General features: G+C 40.7%; 1 protein-coding gene across 1 annotated transcript; it reads right to left on the bottom strand.

The window, feature by feature from the left end:
- Nucleotides 1–56: 56 nt before the first annotated feature.
- On the bottom strand, nucleotides 57–23272 carry LOC138981563 (histone-lysine N-methyltransferase NSD2-like). The gene is made up of 16 exons (XM_070354521.1): nucleotides 23203–23272; nucleotides 16984–18940; nucleotides 16591–16718; nucleotides 15952–16077; nucleotides 15312–15540; nucleotides 14728–14928; nucleotides 13470–13649; nucleotides 12869–13028; nucleotides 11545–11673; nucleotides 11043–11122; nucleotides 10602–10714; nucleotides 9416–9685; nucleotides 8726–8984; nucleotides 7408–7514; nucleotides 6663–6867; nucleotides 57–5097 (listed from the first exon to the last, which is right to left on the bottom strand). The coding sequence occupies exons 2-16, from the start codon at nucleotides 18875–18877 to the stop codon at nucleotides 4313–4315; spliced, it is 4866 nt and encodes a 1621-aa protein (XP_070210622.1). The 5' UTR covers nucleotides 18878–18940; nucleotides 23203–23272; the 3' UTR covers nucleotides 57–4312.
- Nucleotides 23273–24334: the final 1062 nt, after the last annotated feature.

The following is a 24334-nucleotide window of genomic DNA, read 5'->3' on the forward strand; positions in this document are numbered from 1 at the left end:
ATGCCTCCAGTGTATGACGAAGGTGTGCATGAGCATAAAGAAATAAATCAAAGAGGTAGGTGTTAGATATTTTATTGATAATTAAAAGCAATCTTTGATCTACAAAGCCCACACAGTTCTATGTACATTGTGATGGTGATTATGGCAAACGAATGTAAGTTTACATATGTATGAAACCACACATTTTTTTGTTGTGCTGCTTGAGTTCATTAAGCAAGTCACATGTGTTCATTAAGCAAGTCACATGTGTTCATTAAGCAAGTCACATGTGTTCATTAGGCAAGTCAGTGAAAACTGTGCGTAAGGTGCTTCAGTACAAATATGAACATTGAACCAACAAATCCTCCTGCTGAAACTGAAAGTTTATTATAATGCTTGTTTTGTGGCAAACGCACAGCAATATTGTAGAATAACTTCGTCAGCCAGATATATCTTATTACATGATAAATAATGGTGGCTATGCACAAACACGATCACCAAGGTAATGATAATTCAGACCAGCAAACAAAAAGAGGGCAAAAAATGGATTACAGGTATCCTTGAGTACATGTTATAAAGGGGGGAGAGATCTAACAAGGTAAAGTAGTGCACAGGCAAAATCTGACGTGCTGTATTTTGCCAGATTTGTTGCTCTACCCTCTGACTTGGCCCTGAGAATTGATCACGACGACACAATGCATTGCTAATATCAGTGATCGTGATCATGGGAAGGGATATTGTGAATAGGCAAAATGACCTGGCTACAAAGTGACTTTACTCTTTTGGGATACTGATACAATAAGAATCCTTCACTCTTGCAAATGTATGCAGTTAAGTGACTGCAGAAAGCAAGTTTTAACCTTCAAATGTAACACATTACAACGCAAGAACTGCTGTACAATAAATCAGGTAAAGGGTGATATTAATTAACTTGAACTTTTATTAGCTAAAATCCATTATACAGGTGACTACTTACAATTAATTTGAAGCTCTAAGAGCTGAAGTCCATGCTATGTTGATCCTGCAGTGTCATCCTTAAATTTATAAACGTCAAAGTTTTACTTTCAGATCACAAGGTCTTCAGAAAAATCTTTTAAGAGATTAAAAATATGTGTACATGTGAAATCTAGCTGCTAGCTCATGCAGATACAACCAGGTATCAACCCTGGAGAGAAAAAAAAACCAGAAACAAATCTAGAGTCTTTCATAACAGGTTAAGTGGCGTATTCACTTTGTCCCTATGAATTTACCACCCCCATTCAGGGGAGCAGATTCTCACAATAACTTGGCAAAAGACTAGACATTGTTGAGCACCCAATTCAGCACAATGCATCCTACATCAAGTATACTTAACTCGTCTCATTACATGTTCACTGGATCCAAGCCTTCAACAGACACATCTAATGCTACATACTGCAGAACACAAGTGTGCACAGGACCCACCCTGGCTACTTCAAGGTTCGTGCAAGGAAGTTGAAGAAATCTCCTTTCAAGAGGTGGACATGACAACAATTTAGTTGGGGTGGGGGTCCTCATTTTACACTTGTGGTGTGCAAGGTATTCAAGTGCAAAGATACCTGATGCACATGATTTCAAATACCTGGATGGACCTGGGTTGGTTTGTACGATGGTTTGCATGCAGGTACCTCAACAATCTGGACTGCAAAATAATGCTGCTCACAGATCTCTAAAGAACACTATTGTTCAACTAAAATCACTAATTGTTATGTTAAGTTATATGAAGTCTTATATCGCGCACGTATCTCCAGACTCAGACTCAAGGCGCAGGATTCCTTTGTATTCCTCTTTCATACTATGCCAAGACCTAAACTGCTGTTGAATGTCATCGCACTCTGATTAGTACTCGCTTGACTCAAACATCAATGCATACCAACTAAACCTGAAACATATCTTTTCACTACAAACTCATGTTCCAAGGCAGTTCCAAAATAAGAAAATAAGCAAAGTAGTTGTTACAAGGCCCCTTTCTTTCTTTCTTTCTTTCTTTGGTGTTTAACGTCGTTTTCAACCGTTCAAGGTTATATTGCGACCGTGGAAGGGGGGAGATGGGATAGAGCCACTTGTCAATTGTTTCTTGTTCACAAAAGCACTAATCAAAAAATTGCTCCAGGGGCTTGCAACGTAGTACAATATATTACCTTACTGGGAGAATGCAAGTTTCCAGTACAAAGGACTTGATATTTCTTACATACTGCTTGACTAAAATCTTTCTTTCTTTATTTGGTGTTTAACGTCGTTTTCAACCGTTCAAGGTCATATTGCGACGGGGAAAGGGGGGAGATGGGATAGCTTGACTAAAATCTTTACAAACATTGACTATATTCTATACAAGAAACACTTAACAAGGGTAAAAGGAGAAACAGAATCCGTTAGTCGCCTCTTACGACATGCTGGGGAGCATCGGGTAAATTCTTCCCCCTAACCCGCGGGGGGGTTACAAGGCCCCTCTGCATAACTTTAAATCTGTTCATGCATTAAAACAAGTATCACAGTTTCCCGTTTAAAAAAGTGACACGTCTTTGTGAATGTAAACAAGATGCAAAGCTTGCCTTCTGGGTAATTGACAACTTGCGTAACCTTGTATGGACCTTCCCGGTAAGTGCAAAAACAACACACACAAAAACAACATTATTCGCATTCTCCTGAATCGACCCCCCGCCCCAAAGTTCTAACACTAAAGCAGTTCAATACCATGTCCTATCAAACAAGTTTGTCTCAGCTAAGTGATCAACTATATGACCCCCAAGCTCAGCCCTCACCTTCAACTGTATTTTGCACTGACGGAAAAAAAGACTGATGGCTTTTTTGGGGGGTATTGTCCAGTTTGACAAATCAATGTTGATAACGTTCATGGAATGAAAGTTGAACTGTTTGAGGATGGTGAGCTATTCCGGAGAATACCCGTATAGCCATAACAATTATTTTAATGTATGGGTGGAATCTTATAAAAATCTGAGACATAAAAAGAATTTTCATGACTATATAAATTTCTATGGCATGAAAATTCTAAATTCAATTTTGTTTGACATCGCCAGATAAAAACACATTTCAATTTCATTTTTTACAGACAACCCAGCATTTTATACACCAGCAAATAATACAATGCTAGAATCTGACCAGATGTCTTGCTTGCCATTTAGCTGAAATTGTGTTAACACAGCTTCCTAACATCAAACAAATGCACACACAAAAAGCAAAAAAACTAACATCTTGCAGTTGCACCCCCAAGAATGTCAAAACAAAAAACTTGACAAGACCTTTTTCTCCTTTAAAGGGGGAGAATTTTTCATACCAACCCAATTTTTTCTTATAAGCCTATGAACAGTTTGTAAAAATGTTTGCTGACAACTCTTAAACAGCTTGGAAATTCAAAGTCACTGCCATAAACAGGGAGCAGGAATAACGGTACATACATCATTCTTGACTAACAATAAAAGCGAAACTGTCCAAAAATTCCTGAGCCTCAACAAAAACAGCTAGCATCGTATTATCTTGAAAATGCCCCAAATTCTTTCATGCTTAAAAGTGGACACAAAATCTGATAACCGTTTGCCAGTCCAGCATTGAAAGAAGCATTTAGTTTATTTTTTCACTAATGATAAGGCCACCTAGTGTAAGGTTTCAAACATTTGTTCTGCCCATCTGAAATACCACAAATTATCTTTCTCACATCCAGAATTAATAAAACTTGTAGTTCAAGAATAAATTGGGAGTATTCATTTCCCAGATATATTATTTAAAAAAACAATCAATCTCAGGAGACATATATATGGATCATAAATTAAAAAAGACAACCTGAATAAGTTCTGTAACTGCAGGGTAAATAATATTCAAACCTGTGCATACCAAACATACATTTCTAAAAAGTGTGAGGAAAAAGCATACAGATTAATGACTAAAACATTTCTTGACAGCTGAAGTAAACTATTACTTTCAGCCAGTCAGACAAAGTGCTCCTTGATGAGCCCCTGTATACTGTCTCAGGTGACTCAAATAAACACTTACCATGTCCTGAACGGAATTACGTTGAAGGAATATATCTAGTGGCTTTCAACGGTGTGAGCTGAAATAAAATGAACTATATCATGAAGTCTTATGATTCAGGCACACAGTCAAGCTTATATCTTTCAATTCTTATTTCGGTGTGTGCAGTCATCTGCAGTCTACCATCCAATGTCGTCCGAGACTGGAAGAGGGAATTTCATTTGAGAGAGTATGAAGTAAACCGATACAAACAATGAAAGTTAATGACCAAGAGTATGCTGCTCAGAGGGTTTTAACCAATACACACCCAGCCTACACCTGCACCAAGCTAATTGGCTGGCATATCTATAACCAGTCCATTTGAATCGTTATCACTGTCTGTGTTGACGCCCTGAAGACTAGGGGAAGCACCGCCGGGCAAGGGAGAGGAAGACGCACTCCCTGCTTTGAGCTGGGCCTTGTAGCGTGCCTTGGTCCGACACACGCCCTTCTTGCTGCCCTGACCCCGAGAGCGCCGCTTTCTGGCCGCAGCATCTTTCCCTGCTGCCCTCAAGCCGCCCAGTGACGGCGGACTGTCGGCAGAAGGGATGCTAACATCCACACTGACAGCGTCCCCCTCTACCTTTGCAACACTGCTTTCGTCAACCACAGGCTCGGATTTGACCTCCACCTTGGCACTGGGCAGAGCATCGCTGCTATCACCTGCAGCTGACTTTGTATCTTTTTGGGTTTCTGCCTCCAGCGCCTGAGCATTTTCCTGCTGTTCCTTGACAGCCATCTCCAGTTCCTTCTTGACGGCCATCCCGACCTTGTCCTCCTCCTCCGCCCCCTCCTCCGGCTTTCTCTTCTTGACAGTGGGGGGACCGGGCTCCGACGTCTCGTCCTCACTGTCCACGGTGGAGGAGGAGGAAGACTGCACCGACGTGCTTTCTGAGGCCGAGGCTGCCAGACCCTCGATCAGCTCGGTATGCTCGGCACAGATGAGTTTGTCTTTGATGACGGTGATGACGCCCTCGAAGTGCTGCTGGCAGAAGGAGTTGGGGCACTCGGTGCACAGCTTGACGGCCCGCTCGCCGCACACGTCGCAGTGGTGCCAGGGGCACAGCCACTTGCCTGAAACACCCACTACATGCATAAGCCATTGAGTCCAAAGGTTGGCGCAGAGACAGACAATTTCTCCATGTGAGATAATAAAGTTAATTTGATTTAATATGAGTAGCTAGAATGAATTCTGTTTCTCAAGACCTTGTCAGTTCATTCACACCAACATGTATACATACCTTACTTCCTGGAGACAGGAATCACGATGACATACATTTCAGGCATATTTGACATTAAAAAATGTGCTGTTTTTTTTCATTACTATATGTCCTGCATACACAAAAAGAATGGGCCCCCTTTCCTATTGCTAATCCTGCCTGGAACAATGCACACCCTTGACTTTCAGACAAATCAACTACACATATCTGGTTGTTCTGTGATAACGCCTCTCTGGCAACAAAAACAATCGATTCAAGAAAGGTTGTTCCAAAATACTGAAGTCAGCACACACAAATTTTGCAACATGATGTTCATTTTTCCTGTTGTTGCATATGGCTTACCCGTTAGTTCCTTTTTTTACATTTAGTCAAGTTTTGACTAAATGTTTTAACATAGAGGGGGAATCGAGACGAGGTTCGTGGTGTATGTGTGTGTGTTTGTCTGTCTGTGCGTGTGTAGAGCGATTCAGACTAAACTACTGGGCCGATCTTTATGAAATTTTACATGAGAGTTCCTGGGAATGATATCCCCGGACGTTGTTGTTGTTTTTTTTTTTATAAATGTCTTTGATGACGTCATATCCGTCTTTTTGTAAAAGTTGAGGCGGCACTGTCACACCCTCATTTTTCAATAAAATTGATTGAAATTTTGGCCAAGCAATCTTCGACGAAGGCCGGACTTCGGTATTGCATTTCAGCTTGGTGGCTTAAAAATTAATTAATGACTTTGGTCATTAAAAATCTGAAAATTGTAAAAAAATTTGTTTCATATAAAACGATCCAAATTTACGTTTATCCTATTCTTCATCATTTTCTGATTCCAAAAACATATAAATATGTTATATTTGGATTTAAAAACAAGATCTGAAAATTAAAAATATAAATATGATCAAAATTAAATTTTCGATATCAATTTAAAAACACTTTCATCTTATTCCTTGTCGGTTCCTGATTCCAAAAACATATAGATATATGTTTGGATTAAAAACACGCTCAGAAAGTTAAAACGAAAAGAGGTACAGAAAAGCGTGCTATCCTTCTCAGCGCAACTACTACCCCGCTCTTCTTGTCAATTTTATTGCCTTTGCCATGAGCGGCGGACTGACAATGCTACGAGTATACGGTCTTGCTGAAAAATTGCATTGCGTTCAGTTTCATTCTGTGAGTTCGACAGCTTGACTAAATGTTGTATTTTCGCCTTACGCGACTTGTTTTTAATTACAACACTTGTTGAGTATAATTTTTTTGGGACTGTATGAAATTGACAATTCAATAGACAATATTTTATCTGCAGTGTCTTCTTTCTAAACACTGTCAACAGAATCAGACTTGATACTACGGCTAACTCCTTGGCCAGAAAGTGATCAGTTGTGCTATACAGGGGGCCAGCATTTGGAGACTGTTCAAGCTGGAACTTACCATGCGGAGGTTTGGCTAGGTTGAGGCACTGCAAATGGTAGACCTTAGGACAGTTTGGTTTGTCACACATCACCAGCTCTCCCCCTTCCGTGCAGCGGAAACACTCATCCTCATGCCCCTTCTTCAGCTCCGGATGCTTACGCCTCTTCCTCTTCTTCCCCTCCTTTTCCTTCTTCTTCCTCTCCACTGCCACTGCAGCCTGAGTCTGTGCAACATTCAGTAGATGAAAGGTTCAGCTTCACGTAACACAATAATGTTCTCAGTACAGCGTTACTATGCCAAGTACATCACTTGCCCGTGGTTTTCACATTGTGAAGCAGTGCCAAGCATAATCTTTTTTTGCAGATGTTTCTTTCTGTAGTGCCAAGCGTAATCTTGTTTGCAGACGTTTTTAACGATTTTGTTTATAATGCTACAATTTCAAATAATGTTTCAAATTTAAGCTTCATCCTCATAGTCCTTTAATTGGTTTAAAGGTGAATTTAATCCCACTTGAATTTAAGCCCACTTTTGAAACAGCTTTAAAACTTAAAAGCCTCATTTTGTGTTAATTAATCAGCTTGCACTCAAACCATGCAATGAAACAGCCAAAAATACTAAGGTCCCCACAATAACTCCATCTGCATTTGCTTGGGTTTGTCCCTGTCAAAACCCCTTCCTTTCTTTTCTAAGTAAAATCCATGCCATAAACTTTATTAGCTGGCACTATTTTCAAACCATTATCAGCAGTATCAAAGAAATTCACCTTTGGTCGTACTCCAAGAAAGCCACTGCAGTTTTCTGCGCCACAGGCACACTTGGTTTTCTCATTGCCAAGGCATTCCAGGTTATAGTTGAATGTCAGCTCAGAGCCTGTCGACAAGACACGAACGATACTGTTTAATACACATGAATATTGCATGGTGCGCAAGACCATTATTTCAGTCGACGACAATACCAACAAATGTGGCCATTATACAGTCATAATCTCTGCACGAAATCACATTGGACTATATAAGCAGCGGTAAACAACATGCATCTATCCGCAATATAACTACGAAAAAGTATGCATTCCATGTCAGATGTAAACATCATGCCTGAAAATCTTGGGGATATAATCAGTAACCATGAGTCTATCATGACTCGTTGCTTCAGACCTTTATTTTCTGATTAATCAGGCGAGTCAAAAAGATAAGACATAAGACATAAGACTTTATTTCAACCATGTGCAGTACACGCGGGACATGTTTTGGCCAGAGTACAATCAATCAATCCATACACGCCCTTCCAAACATCGCTTGCAATCTCAGTCACACACACGCTCACGCCCGCCCGCATACATTCCCCACACAAAACCCACAACGGCACACACGCGCAAGCATGCTCCTCCTTAACAAAACGTGTTTAACCATCAATTGTACATATGCGTAAGATAAATCAATCAATCAATCAATCAATGACGCTTATATCGCGCATATTCCGTGGGTACAGTTCTAGGCGCTCTGCAGTGATGCCGTGTGAGATGAAATTTTATACGGCCAGTAGATTGCAGCCATGTCGGCGCATATTTACCTTTCACGGCCTTATTCCAAGTCACACGGGTATGGTAGACAATTATTAACTGTGCCTAAGCAATTTTGCCAGGAAAGACCCTTTTGTCAATCGTGGGATCTTTAACGTGCACACCCAATGTAGTATACACGGGGGGTGGTTCGGACACCGAAGAGAGTCTGCACACAAAGTTGACTCTGTGAAATAAATTTCAGCCGAACCTGGGATCGAACTCGCGCTGACAGCGGCCAACTGAATACAAATCCAGCGCGCAACCAACTGAGCTATATCCCCGCGCAACCAACTGAGCTATAAACAGTATAGAAGTATCAGTAAGAATTATATATGTATCAGACATCAGTTATGACGACAATAACTAAAATCCTTAATAATTTAGATTGACTAAATGCCAGAATATACCGCCACAAGGCACACATCACATATAGCACTGTGAAAGTGACAAAACAGTGAACATTTTGAGATTCATTCAGTGAGAAGATGAATCTCACACAGGGCTTTGCCAATCACCATACCTGCAGCGATATCATGAACAGCGAAGAGTCCCACTCTGACGTCCCCATTCACCATCCATTTCTGAGTCTCCAGGTTGGGCTCGCAGCTGTGGTTCATGAAGCGAGAGTTGTTGCCTTTGGGCCCTGCGTCAATGATGCGATTTTTGTCCACCGTCAGCATGTAGAAGTTTGTGATGTTGTCGTCATGGGCCTGCTTGATACGGCGCTTACACTCTTCTTCGTCGATCAGATCACCCACATATTCATTTACAAACTGGCCCTGAAACATTCATTGAAAAAATACATTAAACAGTGTCAATCCAATATACACCCCCAATTTGACAGGACAAAAAATCCAACCTAATTTCAGCTAAGCAACAGTTCACATGCATCAAACTTCAAGTAGAATTTAACCTATATGCTTAACCAGACACCTTAAAAACATATTCCCTGAATTGCTATCAACCATATCTTCAAAAAAACCATTACCTGCCTCTTAGGAAATACACAAATATTGAAAGTTTTGTTGAAATATTCAACATCCTTCCACCTGCCTATCACTTTTTTTCTTTTCTTCTTTTATGGGCGAGATGGGGGGGTTACATGGCCCCTTACAACATATTTATCTGACCTGATGTAATGTCTTTGTTTTATTATTTCTGATTTTTTTGTAACCAGACAATATATTTGTTTGTTCTTGTTCTTCCCTACCTTTTTGACATCGACAATGGTCTTCAGCCCCCATCCTCGGGCCTCGGTGCGATGCGGAGCGTTCTCTGGATATTGGCGTTTCTGGAAGCGTTGGTTGTTGCAGGCCTCCTTGGCTGGACAAACGTTGGGGTTGCACTCGTACATCAGCATGCGATTCAGACACTCTGTGTCAGAACCACACGGGTTTTCCTGATCCGGCTTGCACTCACAGCGTGGGATTTCTGACGGGTCTGCTTTGTTCAGCTGAACGTTTCCAAATGGCACATTGGCCTAAACATGAGAGAACAAGAGGCGAAGCCATCAAGGCTCACGTAAGAAATCGACAATCAGTAACACAAACTCAATCACTCCGTCACACACACACACACACACACACACACACACACACACACACACACACACACACACACACACACACAGAGAAAGAGCATAGGTGAAACTGTGCAAGAAAGCGAGACACTAGATCTAGATCTGTCTGTCTGCATGTAGCCTACTTACAAGGACACGACTGCCAACTAGTCTCGGCGCGCTCAAAATAATAATGACCGAGACTGTCAGTACTTCCTTCGCGTGACGTCTAACCCTCTTACGTCATAATGTGACGTCAATGTAATGTGACGTCTTCAAATGTTAGAGTTTCTACCACAGACATACACACGCACAGACGCACGCACGCACGCACGCACAGACAGACAAAGTTACGATCGCATAGGCTACACTTACGTGAGCCAAAAATGGACCTGACTTTAGTAATGTAGACAATTATACATCAAATTCAACATCCAACCTACAGTACTTGCTTTTTCATTGAAGTTTTGGAAAGTTAGCAGTTTATCTGTTTTTTTGATTTCAAGATACATCCAGAATGACTTTGAGAACGTTATTCCAAGACCTATTAAGGTTTGTGTTTTAAATGATACACAAAACAATCAAGATCAAATACTGCCACTTTGTCTATTTCTTGTGGTGTGAACCCTTCACAGGGTATTTTGATGACATGCCAGTCTTTGATATAAATTTTTTTTTTGTCTCTTAGATTTTGTATTTTTTCTCTTAAAGTTTGGTTTAAACAGTGTTTATTCAACAATTCATATGTATTTGAACATGATACATGTTACGGATCATCAACAAGCTCAAGCTTATGGTTTTGGCACAACAGAAGTAAAAGTCAAAGACTTGTTCATACCTTGACAAATTTGAAAGGGGCAGGTTTGCGGTCGTTCTTCTCCTGTTCAAGCTGCTCCTTATTTTCCTTTGCTGCCTTCCACAGTTTGAATGCCTCAGTGGCCTCCTTTACCCCTGTAACAAACACCACTGATGTTATACCATCATTACACTGGGTGATGACACAAATAATAAACCAAGAATCACTACCTCCACAAAATATCTCCAGGTCCTGACAACAATAACATTACAGGTCTTCAATACAGGAAATACAACATACAAAATAATGTGCGGTTAACACAAGAATGTTGTTCGGTGATAGTAGATATCAATTCTTTTTCTTCTGTGTGCGCGGGCTGCAACTCCGATATATACCCCCCAAAAAGTTGTGTGCACAAGTGAGCTTTTAGGCAGTTACACTATGGTTTTGGGGGAAGTAAGATTCATTGAAGACTGCTCTTACCTTTGTAGTACATTTTAAAAAGGCCTCTGGAGGCTGAGGTGTCCTTGCTGCCTCTGTCACCCTCTTGGAACTGGAATACCCTAAAAGTTTCAAAACAGTAAAAAAAAAAACATTAAAAAAGAAGAAGCTCGATTGGGACAACTGCAGAAACACACCATAAATTAAGTTTCATCATTCACAAACATTGATGATTTAGACAATCAGCGCTGGCAGAACACTTTAACTGTGACCATCTTGCTCTAAAGTCTCAAAGGCTGTCAAAGTGGATGGCCACACGCTGATGAAAAAGTGTGACGCTGTCACACAGACGATTTGTTCTCCCACAATACAACTACCTTCCCCTCACTTAAAAAAACCAACCCAAACTGACACAGGCGTACCATTGTCAATACAGTGGAACCCCCCCCCCCCCCCCCCCCCTTTTCAAGACCTTATTTTTTCAGACTTTTCTAGTTCTTAAAAGAGAGAGGAGGGGTCCATCTTAACGTGGGCTTTGACTGACCTGCCCTGGTGGGTCCAGTAGTAGTCATGAGAGCCGAAGAAGCGGGCAGGGAACTCTCCCACATGGTGCGCCATTTCCTGGATGTTGGTCGGCACACTGCGAGGATGACAGATTTCTGCTGGCCACCATCTGTATCAAACAACAAATTATTTTAGCATCTGGACCATGAACTCAATTATGAAACAAAAACAACAACTAGTCTCTGACCTTTCTGTCCCCAAATCATTGCGTCCCCAAATCATTGTGCATCTGTAAACCTTGACCTAACTTGTCATAGCAAAGTAATAATCATATATTTTTAAAATTCTCTTTCTGAACTTTAAAAAACCAAAACAATGTCTGCATCAGAGCTTTCAGTCCAAAATCGTCATAAACGATAATTATGCAGAGATACGCAAAACATAAATATGGATAATGGGATAAAGACGGAATAAGAACATAAACTGTCAAAGAAATAATAATAATTAAGTAGAAGTGCAATGCCAAGGCACTGCATACCCCCAGCAAAGGACAAATCCGCTTTCTATCTTTTTTCTCTCTCTCTCTCACACCTTGTACACATCCCAAGTCACACACACACACACACACACACACACACATTGACTCGCACAAATCTCATACAGGCAAAACTCACTCATATGCACATACAGACGGACACACACCCTTGCAAACATACACACACTCACTCACTCAAGCTAACTCACACGCACTTACTCACAAACTTCATACATACACTCATACGCACATAATGACATATAGACAGACGGACACACACACCTTTACAAACAAACACACAAATATACACACAAATATACACACAAACACATTAACACATACACATACCCACTCTCTCTCTCTCTCTCTCTTACATACACACACACACTAACACTAACACATGTGCACAAAATGCACACACACACCGCGTGAGAGAGAAAGACCGCAGAGAGGGGATTATGTCATGATGCATTGACGTCAAAGACTTTCGGCGTCATCTTCTTATGCGAGCTTTATCCATAGACTTGGAAACTATGGAATTTTTACCCGGCCAAAGCGGCCTTGGGTGGCGTTTGCTAAAAAAAAACCCAAATAGTCCCATGTTACCCACCGTATTTTAGTTAGTATGTTCCCAATTTTTTTGTGAACTTCCATCCCCAACTGTAGCCCATGTTCGTGCACAACGAATCCTTCTTATCATGTATTATCGGCATGAATATTTCTCAAATCGATTACAGTATAGGGTTCGTAGGATACCTCCAGCTTGGCTGGGATAACTTAATTTCAAAGTGCCGACAAGAAGACCGAGTCCAGTCTGTACACAACTTACCTATAGTTGCCAATCTTGATCCAGATGATGTCCCCATACAAGGGTTTCTTGCCACTCAGACAGTCGCTGCAGTACCAGGCATCTTCAGGCATACTACTGAGGTTGGCACACTCTGTATGGAAAGCTGCGGGGCAAGTTTCACAGCACACTAAACTGCCACCTGAAAGGATAAGAAAATCATGTCATTCAGCCATTAGCACAGGCACATTACTGTCAGTCTATCCCCTCTATTACCAAATCAAATGACAGCTAGAGCTGTTTGAAAATGAAAGTTTCTGAGAGTAAACACAGAAACTGACGAAGAAATAATTGACTGCGTGATAAATCTGTGATCCTGAAGCAATGAGGCAATTTTAAACCAATAATTTAAATAAGCAAGAAAGACGCTTGGCTGAAATTTTCTTACAAGAAACTGGTGATTTAATCAGACCTTGCAAGACTGATGCGCCAACTCTGAATCAGTTGGTGTTGTTCTTCTTTTAATTCTTCTAAAACATGTGTTCTGATTTGAAATTATTTCAAAAAAATAAAGTATCACTGATCCCAAAATAGCAACACTATGCCACAACAACGAAACCCACCAAAGAGACTCATCGCTCACCTTTGCTGCAACTGAAGCACCAAGAGACATTTATACGCAGGTGGTGTTTATGGCCCTTGACCGGCTGGAAGTGATTGCTGCACAAAATGTGGTAACCTCCCAGGTGGATGCTGCCAGCCGCCACGCAGAAATCTCCTACATGGTATGCCGTAGGACAGCGCACACATCGGTACAGACGCCCTACACAGTACACACATCATTGTCAGTATATACATGTGTGATAAGACCAACAGCAAATCCAACATTATCATACATTCCCTGCAACAGCTTTTCAAACGCCTTCAACAACCTGAACATCACTAAATTCAAACACAAAACAAGAAGGGCAAAGCCCATACGACTCACATGCTTTACACATTTTTCCTACCAAAATACATGTGACCTTGACCCAAGGTCAAGGTCATCCAAGGTCATGCAACACAAAGCTGTTAATTCAAGACATAGGAAGTACAATGGTGCTTATTGGCTCTTTCTACCATGAGATATGGTCACTTTTAGTGGTTCACTACCTTATTTTGGTCACATTTCATAAGGGTCAAAGTGACCTTGACCTTGATCATATGTGACCAAATGTGTCTCATGATGAAAGCATAACATGTGCCCCACATAATTTTTAAGTTTGAAACAGTTATCTTCCATAGTTCAGGGTCAAGGTCACTTCAAAATATGTATACAATCCAACTTTGAAGAGCTCCTGTGACCTTGACCTTGAAGCAAGGTAAACCAAACTGGTATCAAAAGATGGGGCTTACTTTGCCCTATATATCATATATAGGTGAGGTATTGAATCTCAAAAACTTCAGAGAAAATGGGAAAAATGTGAAAAATAGCTGTTTTTTAGGCAACATTTATGGCCCCTGCGACCTTGACCTTGAAGCAAGGTCAAGATGCTATGTATGTTTTTTGGGGCCTTGTCATCATACACCATCTTGCCAAATTTGGTACTGATAGACTGAATAGTATCCAAGAAATATCCAACGTTAAAGTTTTCCGGCCGGCCGGACGGCCGGACGACTCGGGTGAGTACATAGACTCACTTTTGCTTCGCATGTGAGTCAAAAAGCTTCTTCTTCTGCGTTCGTGGAATGCATTTTAGGCAGTGATACTCTGTTTTCATGGGGATTTTTGTGTTTCTATTACTCAACTAAATAAAACAGCTAGCCCTGAAGCAGATACGTACATTGAAAGCTACAGCATAAAAATCAGGTAAATTTAAATATTCAACAAACTTTTTACATTCATAACAACATTATCATACCTTTGATTGACTTGGGGTTGCGAGGAACATCAGCAGCACACGTTGCACAGATGTGATGTGGGCATGTGAAACCCTTTCCTTCAAAGCGACCGTTGATCATCTTCTTCACGCACTCTTCGTGGTAGAACTTGCCACACTGAGATACAGCACACTTTTTAGTGTTCTTGTCACCTTTCTTGCAGAAGAAGCACTTGTGTTCACCTGGAAAGAAAAAGAAGGGTTACAGTCACAAAATCTCAAACATTAGTCAAGACATTTATCAGAACACAGTCCTGCAAGCGGAGAGCTTTGCTGGTGAATCCGATGCGAGCATGTACGTTGTTATTATTTTTCTTTCACTTCCTTTTAATTGCACTTCTAAAGGTGGTTTTTTTTGTGTTGTTTTTTAAATGAGTTGGTAGGTTAACAAGTAAGTTCCACACTGAATGTACCAGTAATTTTACATCTACATTTTTGTTTGCTAAATTGGCTTGTCACTGGGGTGAGGAATCAAGAGGTAGCCTGCAACATATGCAACAGTACATTACAAACTAAATCAACATCTCCACAAATGGACACCGCAAAAACTGCAGCCACTTGCTTACCTGACAGGCATTCCTGGCATTTGAATTCCTCGGCAGAGGTTGTCAAGTCAACACAGGCAGCGTGGAAGTAGTTCTGACAAACGCCGTGACATTCTAACAGCTCTCCATTCTGATCACACACAGCACACAGGTTCTCCTTCTTGGTTGGCCCTGTGTTGTTCAGCTTGAAGATCTCCAGCACATAGTCCTCATCAATTTTGGGTGGGCGACTTCTTTGCCGAGCTTCATCCTGGTGAAAAGTTACCAGCAGTAAAGAAAATTGAGAATGAAGTCATGAACACACTAGATATCAACACTATGCCATGTTATGAATGCAAGAGGCAGGCATACACAAAGGCAAGAAGATGCCTTTAATAATGACAATGGATGCCCAAAAAACCCAGCATTTCTCGCAACGACTATGGATTGATTCAAACAGAGACGAAAATTTCACAGCCTCAATCTTTGGACGCCAACACATGCCTCTCTACATCTGAATCCTGATGCATTTTTCTGACCCTTCAAAACTTATTAACACCCATGAACACAAATGTTCTGCCACAACTGTACCAATCTACCAAAACAACTTCATGACAGTAGCCATTTTCCCCTCCTCTCAACCACACTCTAAGTAACACATGCTTGTGTTCCTAACTCATACTTGAAAATCAGAGTTGGAGTCTGAGTCATTGCTGGACTTGGATTTCACGCTGACGCTTGCTTCTGACGGTGTCTGCTCTTCTTCTGCAGGGACTGCAGACTTTCGATTGCGCTTTCGCCCTGGAACCTATAGACCCAAGTAACAGAAGAAAGAAAAATTAAAAAGAAGCACCGTTCTTACTACACATTGAATTAATAACTATTTCCTACACAACTATATATATTTATTACTTTTTAATTAATAAAAACAATCCGCATAATGTTTAAAAATGGCACTGCCAAAAAATTATTGACTTTAACTGTGCCATTTAATCTGGATCTGCTGGTACACACAAAGAGAAGTCGGGTAAAAAGGGAGAAATAAAAGAATACAAAGACTGAAAACAAAAAATCAACCTCTTCAGCCCCATTATTTCTGAATTGGATTGCTAAACATTTCTATTTGTGTTGTCAGTATCTGAGACTGATAACAGTAATACACTGAATGCTAAGCTGCTCCACGCCAGAAACACGGTGAATTTTATAAATCAGCTAATCATCTTGAAAATATAACCATAAAATCATGCACAATACACTTTGTCTACAGACTGGAAACACCCACCCCACCACAGGCGCAGTGAACATTACTTTCTCCACTCACCATGTCAGGTGTACTTTCAGCTCCATCTGGTTCTGGTCTGGATTGCTTTGGCCCTGGCACCTTGTCTTCTTCAGCTTCCAATTTCTTCAGCGATGGTCGACTCTTCCTCGGTGAACGCTTGCTAGACCCTGGAAACCATCAATGCCAAATCATAACTTTTGTTGACAGTACAAAACCTGCATTTCAGTCACTTTTTTCAATCCATCAAAGAAAAAATGTTGATTAGGTATGAGAGGACACAGCTGATCTTCATATTTTGATAATTAAATAAGCTACCAAAAAAGAAACAAACACAAGTATCTTTGCGAGAAACAAACAGTAATTCACCCCATACTTAGACAATTGTTACCTTCAAAGTCAATAAAAAGCTCGAACAATGCTCCTGGTACAAACCTGTTGACGTATCCTCATCCATGGCTTCGTGGGCAGTACTGGAGAACTTAGACTTGTATCGCAGGCGATGCTGAGGTGTCATGAGGGTCCACTGCTGCTTGAGAGCCTCAATCACCATGCCGCCACTGTATTCAGGGTGCTCCTCTCGAACAAACTCGCGATGCTTGATGCAGAAGGTTTCAAATGAGCCCTCCTCTCGTCTCCGTGACTTCTGACTAGCTGGTGTATTGATGTCACGTCGCTGCCGTTTGGGTGCCGATGACTCCTGTTCCTCATCGTCAGTTGCTTTGTCTGAATCTGAGGACGGTTCTTTGCGCTTCAGTCCTAGTTTTTCTGTGGTGCTGCTTGCTGGAGATGTGCTGCGCTTACCTGCTGGCTCAGCTTTTGGGGTTTTCTTATTTGGCAGAAACTCATAGACAAAGGTGTATTTTTCAATGCGCTCCTCCACGTCTAATGTCAGTGCATCTTCTCCTTCATCTACAGCCAGTTCCCACGGTGCTTTGCGACGCTGGTTAGGGCAGAAAGCTTGCTGGAGTTTCTTCTTTTTGCTTTGGTCTTTGGTTACCTTGATTTGCTGAGCACCTATATCCAACAGCTTTTGTTTCCCTTCGAATTTCATGGCCGACGCCTCACCAACCCAGCCCCTTTCCGCTTCATCTCCAAAGTATTGCACATGGTAAAGTCTGCTGATTCTGCATCCTCCCTTGATGGTGGTGAAGAGACCTGAGAAGGGATCACTTGACACCATACCAGGCCACCATGGATGTCCACTCACATGGCCCCACAGCAGGTCTCCAATGCGCCATTTTATTGGGTGCGAGACATCAAACTCATTTGTCTTGCCTTCCATGATCCGAGCCAGTTGACTGTCTGATGGCTTTTCACTTTCTCGCAGAAGAACTGTTCTGGGTAAGATACGCCCAGCTGAGGAGAAGTACATCTTGGGTTCTTCTGCTGGCTTAGCCTTTTCCTTGGGTTCACTGGGAACATCCTGCTTCACAGGTGCCTCTGGCTTGGAACTTTCAGTTTCATCGACACCTGCCCCATTGCTAACATCAGTAGCGGGAACCTCTTCTGCCTTGGCTGATGCCATCTTTTGTTCATCTCCAGTGTCAGTATTACCTTGCAGAGGGGCAGATTCCAGGATACTTCTTATTACTGAAACGGGTGCCTCAGCACCTGGCTGCGGAGGACTTGCTCCCTCTACTGCCAATGCGTTGGTGTCTGCAGGCGTGGTGGAGTCTTGCTCTGCAGTTTGTGACTGCTCATCAGAATCATTCTGAGCAGATTTCGTAGGTTGCCCTGTCTTTACAGTGCTTCTCCGTTCTTTCCGCTCTGCGTTAGCTTTTGGGGCGGTTCTAGCCCCTCTCTTCGCTGACCTTGACCTTGGCGTCTCAGAATCTTCTTCAGCAGCATCTTCTGCGCTAGGAGTAGAAGTGTTCTTGCCTGGTTTGTTAGTGTTACTATCAGACTGGGCAGCATTCTTTTCCCTCTTCTTGCTACTGCTAGAGTCTGTTTGTGTCTTTGGTGTGCCCCTCTGCCTTCCCTTAGGGGTCTCAAACAGTTCAGGTTCTAGCTTGGAAGACCTCTGTCGCTTCCTGGTCTTCTTCTCTGACTTGGCGTCCTGTCCATTTTCCCCTTCCAGTCTGGCGCCCTCAGTAGGCTCAGCTGGTGGCGAACTAATGGTTTCTGCCAAGCCTTCGCTGTTGATCTTCACCACTTTATCGGTACCTTCAATGTGGATCACAGCGCCTTCATCCACACTTTCCACCGCCACTGTCTCAACCTTTGCACTGGTCTTTATCTTGGAACTCCGACTCATCATGGGAATCTGTGGGAGTCGGTGAAACCCAGTTCCCTGTGGTTGAGTCAGTCCATTCGTCTTTTCAGACATTTTTTTCCAGCCTCTTCTGGCGCAGCCCTGTCAGTACCTCACATACTCTTGGCAAATGAAAGCCTGCAACAAAACACAAGATTTTTTTTAAAATTGAAAACAAATGAACAGGGAAACTTGAAACGAAAATTGTGGTCTCCTTTTCAATTTCAGAAGCAGTAACAGGGTCACCTGCTGTAAAACCATGTTATTGTAATGCGCATGCATTGTAATTTCATGTGTTTCCGCAACCAAAAGTTAGATTTGTCTGGCAACTTCTTCGGCGGAGGAAAATAACTTCAATGATAATTGACATCAACTGATCAAGCCTAACTTGACACAAACAATGTGAAACATGTGCGACTCCTAAGTAATGGGTACTAAGTACTACTAGTACTACAGACCTGTTTACCCCCATAAGTGTTTTGGAGTAATGCTCAGCCCCAAAAATAGTAATCCTGGCACAAAAATAGTAATCATCCAGCATTCGTCGCCAATTACAACGCACATGACAACTGTGTCTGCGAAACGCAATCATGCACATATATCCATCATTCACAAACAAAACACATCAGTCAGTTTTTGTAGTCATCATAATTTCAAAGATCACATCAAAAGCACATGCATCACTGATTCTTTTTCTTTTGCTCGTAGTAAGCTTTTTACATTTAGTCAAGTTTTGACTAAATGTTTTAACATAGAGGGGGAATCGAAACGAGGGTCGTGGTGTATGTGTGTGTGTGCGTGTGTGTAGAGCGATTCAGACCAAACTACTGGACCGATCTTTATGAAATTTTCCATGAGAGTTCCTGGGATTGATATCCCCGAACGTTTTTTTCGTTTTTTTGATAAATGTCTTTGATGACGTTATATCCGGTTTTTCGTGAAAGTTGAGGCGGCACTGTCACGCTCTCATTTTTCAACCAAATTGGTTGAAATTTTCGTCAAGTAGTCTTCGACGAAGCCCGGACTTCGGTATTGCATTTCAGCTTGGTGGCTTAAAAATGAATTCATGACTTTGGTCATTAAAAATCGGAAAATTGTAAAAAAAATATTTTTTTTATAAAACGATTCAAATTTACAATCATCTTATTCTCCATCATTTTCTGATTCCAAAAACATATAAATATGTTATATTTAGATTAAAAACAAGCTCTGAAAATTAAAAATATAAAAATTATTATCAAAATTAAATTGTCGAAATCAATTTAAAAACACTTTCATCTTATTCCTTGTCGGTTCCTGATTCCAAAAACATATAGATATGATATGTTTGGATTAAAAACACGCTCAGAAAGTTAAAACGAAGAGAGGTACAGAAAAGCGTGCTAACCTTCTCAGCGCAACTACTAAACCGCTCTTCTTGTCAATTTCACTGCCTTTGCCATGAGCGGTGGACTGACGATGCTACGAGTATACGGTCTTGCTGAAAAATTGCATTGCGTTCCGTTTCATTCTGTGAGTTCGACAGCTACTTGACTAAATGTTGTATTTTCGCCTTACGCGACTTGTTTCAGTGTGTCAAGCGCTTCTCTACTGTACTTGCGCTTGCTGAATGAGTGAGGGCGAGACTTCACCACTAGAAGGCTCTCCAGCGTCTCATCAGACAGACATGATCTCTGGTCAGTCCTGTGCTTTTTCACCCCATTTTGCCATTGAAAAAAAAACCAATGCCAAATTAATAAAAATAAAAAATAAAAAATTTTTAACATTTTTTTCATTTATGAAAATTGTAGTCTTGACACGGATGGCGGAATGGCGTATTTTTTGCAGAAAATCGTAATAAATTACACCAAAATCGTAAGGGTAAACAGGTCTGGTACTAATGCATGTGTTACTATTAGGATTCAATTCTATGTGCACGTCCGTGATACTTGGTAACAGTTACAAAACCAGTGAGTGACTAACTTTGCTGGTCTATAAACTTGCTCTCACAAAGCCTTGGAGTTGGACTCAGTTGATGGTTTCATGTGATGTGTGACAACTTTGTCTGATGAAATAAAACGTGTTTGCAAAAGAATTATGTTTGGGAATTTTTTAAATATTTTGTTTATCGAAGCATGGCCTCAAAATGGCGCTTGAAAGTGGGACATGAAGAAATCTTCTCACTTCTAGTTCTATGCTTTTGTTAGAAACACCAAAGATCATTTGTTGGGGCACATGATTTTAGGTTATGACACATTTTTCCAATAAAAACCCAGACAATAATGTAACACTTAGCTATTTTAGATTTAGATGGAATTGATAAAAGCCTTGTCGTAAGTTACTATCGTTTCCAAAAACACTTCAAGGAGAATTAATTGTCTAAAGTACTAACGCGCACACTTTACAGCAACATTTATTTTGTATGAAGGATTATAACTTACTTAATTAATTGAGCAATAGATTTGTCAAAATTATCAATGATCGGCGATAAACACAGACGATTTTCCAATCTCACTTGGTTTCGTTTCCTTCTATAATGTACGCAAACACACTAACTGACTTCACGCAGTCGACCCTACCAAATTGTCAATGTGGTGTGATAAAATAGATGCTCAAGAACCTTCTATTTTTTGTGTTTGGAATATATATCTGATTGAAAACAGGTCTTTTGTATGTGGACAATCCTGTTTAACTTTAAGTTTGATTATTGACACTTTTTGTCAAAGTGCTCATGTCCTTTAACTGTTACCCAGTATCATGGACGTGCACCTATAATAAGTCATTACATAGATTTTTCTTCCTTCAAGAAAACATTCAAATTAAATATGTGCAACTGCAAGGGTTCACTATTTTCCATCTTAAACGAAGTTAAACTTTAAGTCAAACTAAGTTAAAGAAACCTTTGTTCTCATGCAAACCATAAGGTGATTAACAAATACTGATATGAAATCGGCATAGAGCCATCCGCCATCGCCTACATGGGATGAGATAATTCTTTCATTCAAATCATGTATCATACAAGTTACTACTACTAGTACTGCTGATGGGGTCTAGTCGACCAAAAGAGTGGGATTCCCTGTAGGTGGAGTTCCTGTATACAGGGAATACCACAGGGTGTAGTTCCTGTACAGTTTCGCTAATATCGCTGAAAGTCACGTGATGCTTAGCAACATCGGTAGAATTTGATGTTTTTCGATCTTTTTTGATATTTCTTAGAAATTCGAGTATGGTTTGCAAGTTTTATTGAAGAACTCCACCCTGTGGGATTCCCTGTATACAGGGAATCCCCCTACAGGGATTCCACCTACAGGGAATCCCACTCTTTTGGTCGACATAGACCCCATCAGCATTAGTACTACATTACCAGGGTTTAGCCTGGAAGAAAAAGACAATGGGACATTTGTCCCTCTCAACCAAATTCTGATGGGACATTACATAGTCGAAGGCAAAAAGCGCAAAGCAGGCTAGGCGGTACGAAAATGCTTTTGTCGAAAGATGCAAAATCACTGTAGTTTTTTTTGGTGCCATATGATATATATATGCGAATCAGGTTAGTGTGTGTGTGTGTGTGTGTGTGTGTGTGTGTGTGTGTGTATGTGAGTGTGTTTGACTTTGAGAGAGAGAGAGAGAGAAACAAGACTAAATAGAAGCAAGTTGTTCGACACTTTGTGTCTTTCGCCGATTTTGACATCTTCTGTTGTTTCAAAGCGAACATCATAGCCTAATTACGTTACTGATTTATAACTTTATATCACTTTAAATGCATGTCTTCTTAGGATTTGCATCAGTGCATTCATTGTATTCTGTGATGTTATGGTGCTCATCTTTGTTCACAGTATACAGCTAGTATAAGCACAAGATTACACAAAAAGTAATAACTTTTCAATGCAAGTGCCACATCTCATTGACTTGTTACTGTTAGTGCTTACAAACCTTATGTGCTGATCATGCTTGATTACTAATTGTTCCTTTTGAAGACTTAACAACCTGTAGGACACTCAACTACCCGCGCGTGTAATACCAGTAGGTCAGTTGATCAATAATTCAATCAAAATCCTTATTTTCTAGGTTTTGTCTTTCTCAATCTCATGAACCATTGTTTATTGCTGATATCCACGTAAAGAAGCACAACCTACGTCAATTATTTAGAGTTTTACGAAAGCACTGGGGAGCGATCGAACTGTAAAGCATGAAGCATCTTTCGCCTGGACGGCCGATTGTGTCAAAAAGGTCCCCACGCGTGCTCAAGTGGTCTCAGCGCACAACACACATCGAAGCCATCTTGAATTGTGACAATCCCAAACAAAATTTACACTATTTCCTCATGCGTAGTTTAACTTTGCAGATCAATCGTTTCTGCAATATGTGGTGATAGGATGTCTAGAATGCTATGTGCAATATTCATCAAAAATATAACATACAGGCATTTTACGCTGGAATCAAACGTTGTAGTCGCCGATAGTTCACGCACTTCTTCCGCCGAGACTTCGGAACCAATCGGCGGGAAACGCTAAGAAGATGATTGGCTATTGCGTGCACGGAAATTACCGACTTGACTTTGAACCATGGATTTGACACTGACTGCCAAAGCGTACAAAAAACACAAGAAACTATGAAGTTAAACTTGGCAAACACAGTTTCTAACTTAGCCGACACTTCAAACAAGAGGACCTGTACCATATATTGATCTACGCTTTTAGATTTCCTGTTTTGAAGCCAAATCAGAGATTTATATTTGTCTGTGGCCAAACAAAGCTTATCAAAACAATAACAAAGATGTAAACATTACAGCAACAAACTGCAGGCACTGTCTCTGTCTCCTTCTGTCTTATTCTGAATTATATAATGAACGTTAAGTATATAGAGATGGAGAAACAATGATATTTAAATGTTATGAATGAAGAAAAGCGAAAATATGTAGCTAAAAATAATAGTGAAATGCGGACCCAAAATAACAATTTAAAACGTAGAGTATGGGACGCTTTACGTGGGCCTCACAGGCCTGCTGATGCAGCATGCGTGTTCCAACAAACTTTAATATTTTAAATGACAGTTGTGCTCTAATTAATTTAAGAATTAATAGTCATTATCCCGCTATATGTTTACTCACCTGTTGTTTTTACTTGTAAGTCTCATGTCCAGTTGATGCGAAATAATTAATTTATTTAATGTCTTTGTTTTTGTTTTTATTTATTTTTGGGCTTTTTAAAGGTAGTTTTTTACAATTTCTAAAAATGATGGATTTTTCAACATATACTTGAATTTATATCGTGTTCTTGCTGGCTTTTCCAATAATACCTACACTCATATATTTCATTTTCATTACTTTATTGTCCAATCACTGGGAAATTCGGCTCGCTTCCTCCCAGTGGAAAGCTAGCAGCAACAAAGTCGCGCTACCCAGGTGTATGTGTGTTTAGGTGTAATCAGCCAACTGCAGTTATGGCAGAATGATTGACAGGGGTCTTTCACGTGCCACAGACACAGACACGTTCAGACACAGAGAGACACACACAATTCATCAAACAAACTAATAAATGATGCAGCACACAC

Source organism: Littorina saxatilis, linkage group LG12 (genome assembly GCF_037325665.1).
Source record: "Littorina saxatilis isolate snail1 linkage group LG12, US_GU_Lsax_2.0, whole genome shotgun sequence".
Taxonomy (NCBI): Eukaryota; Metazoa; Mollusca; class Gastropoda; order Littorinimorpha; family Littorinidae; genus Littorina; species Littorina saxatilis.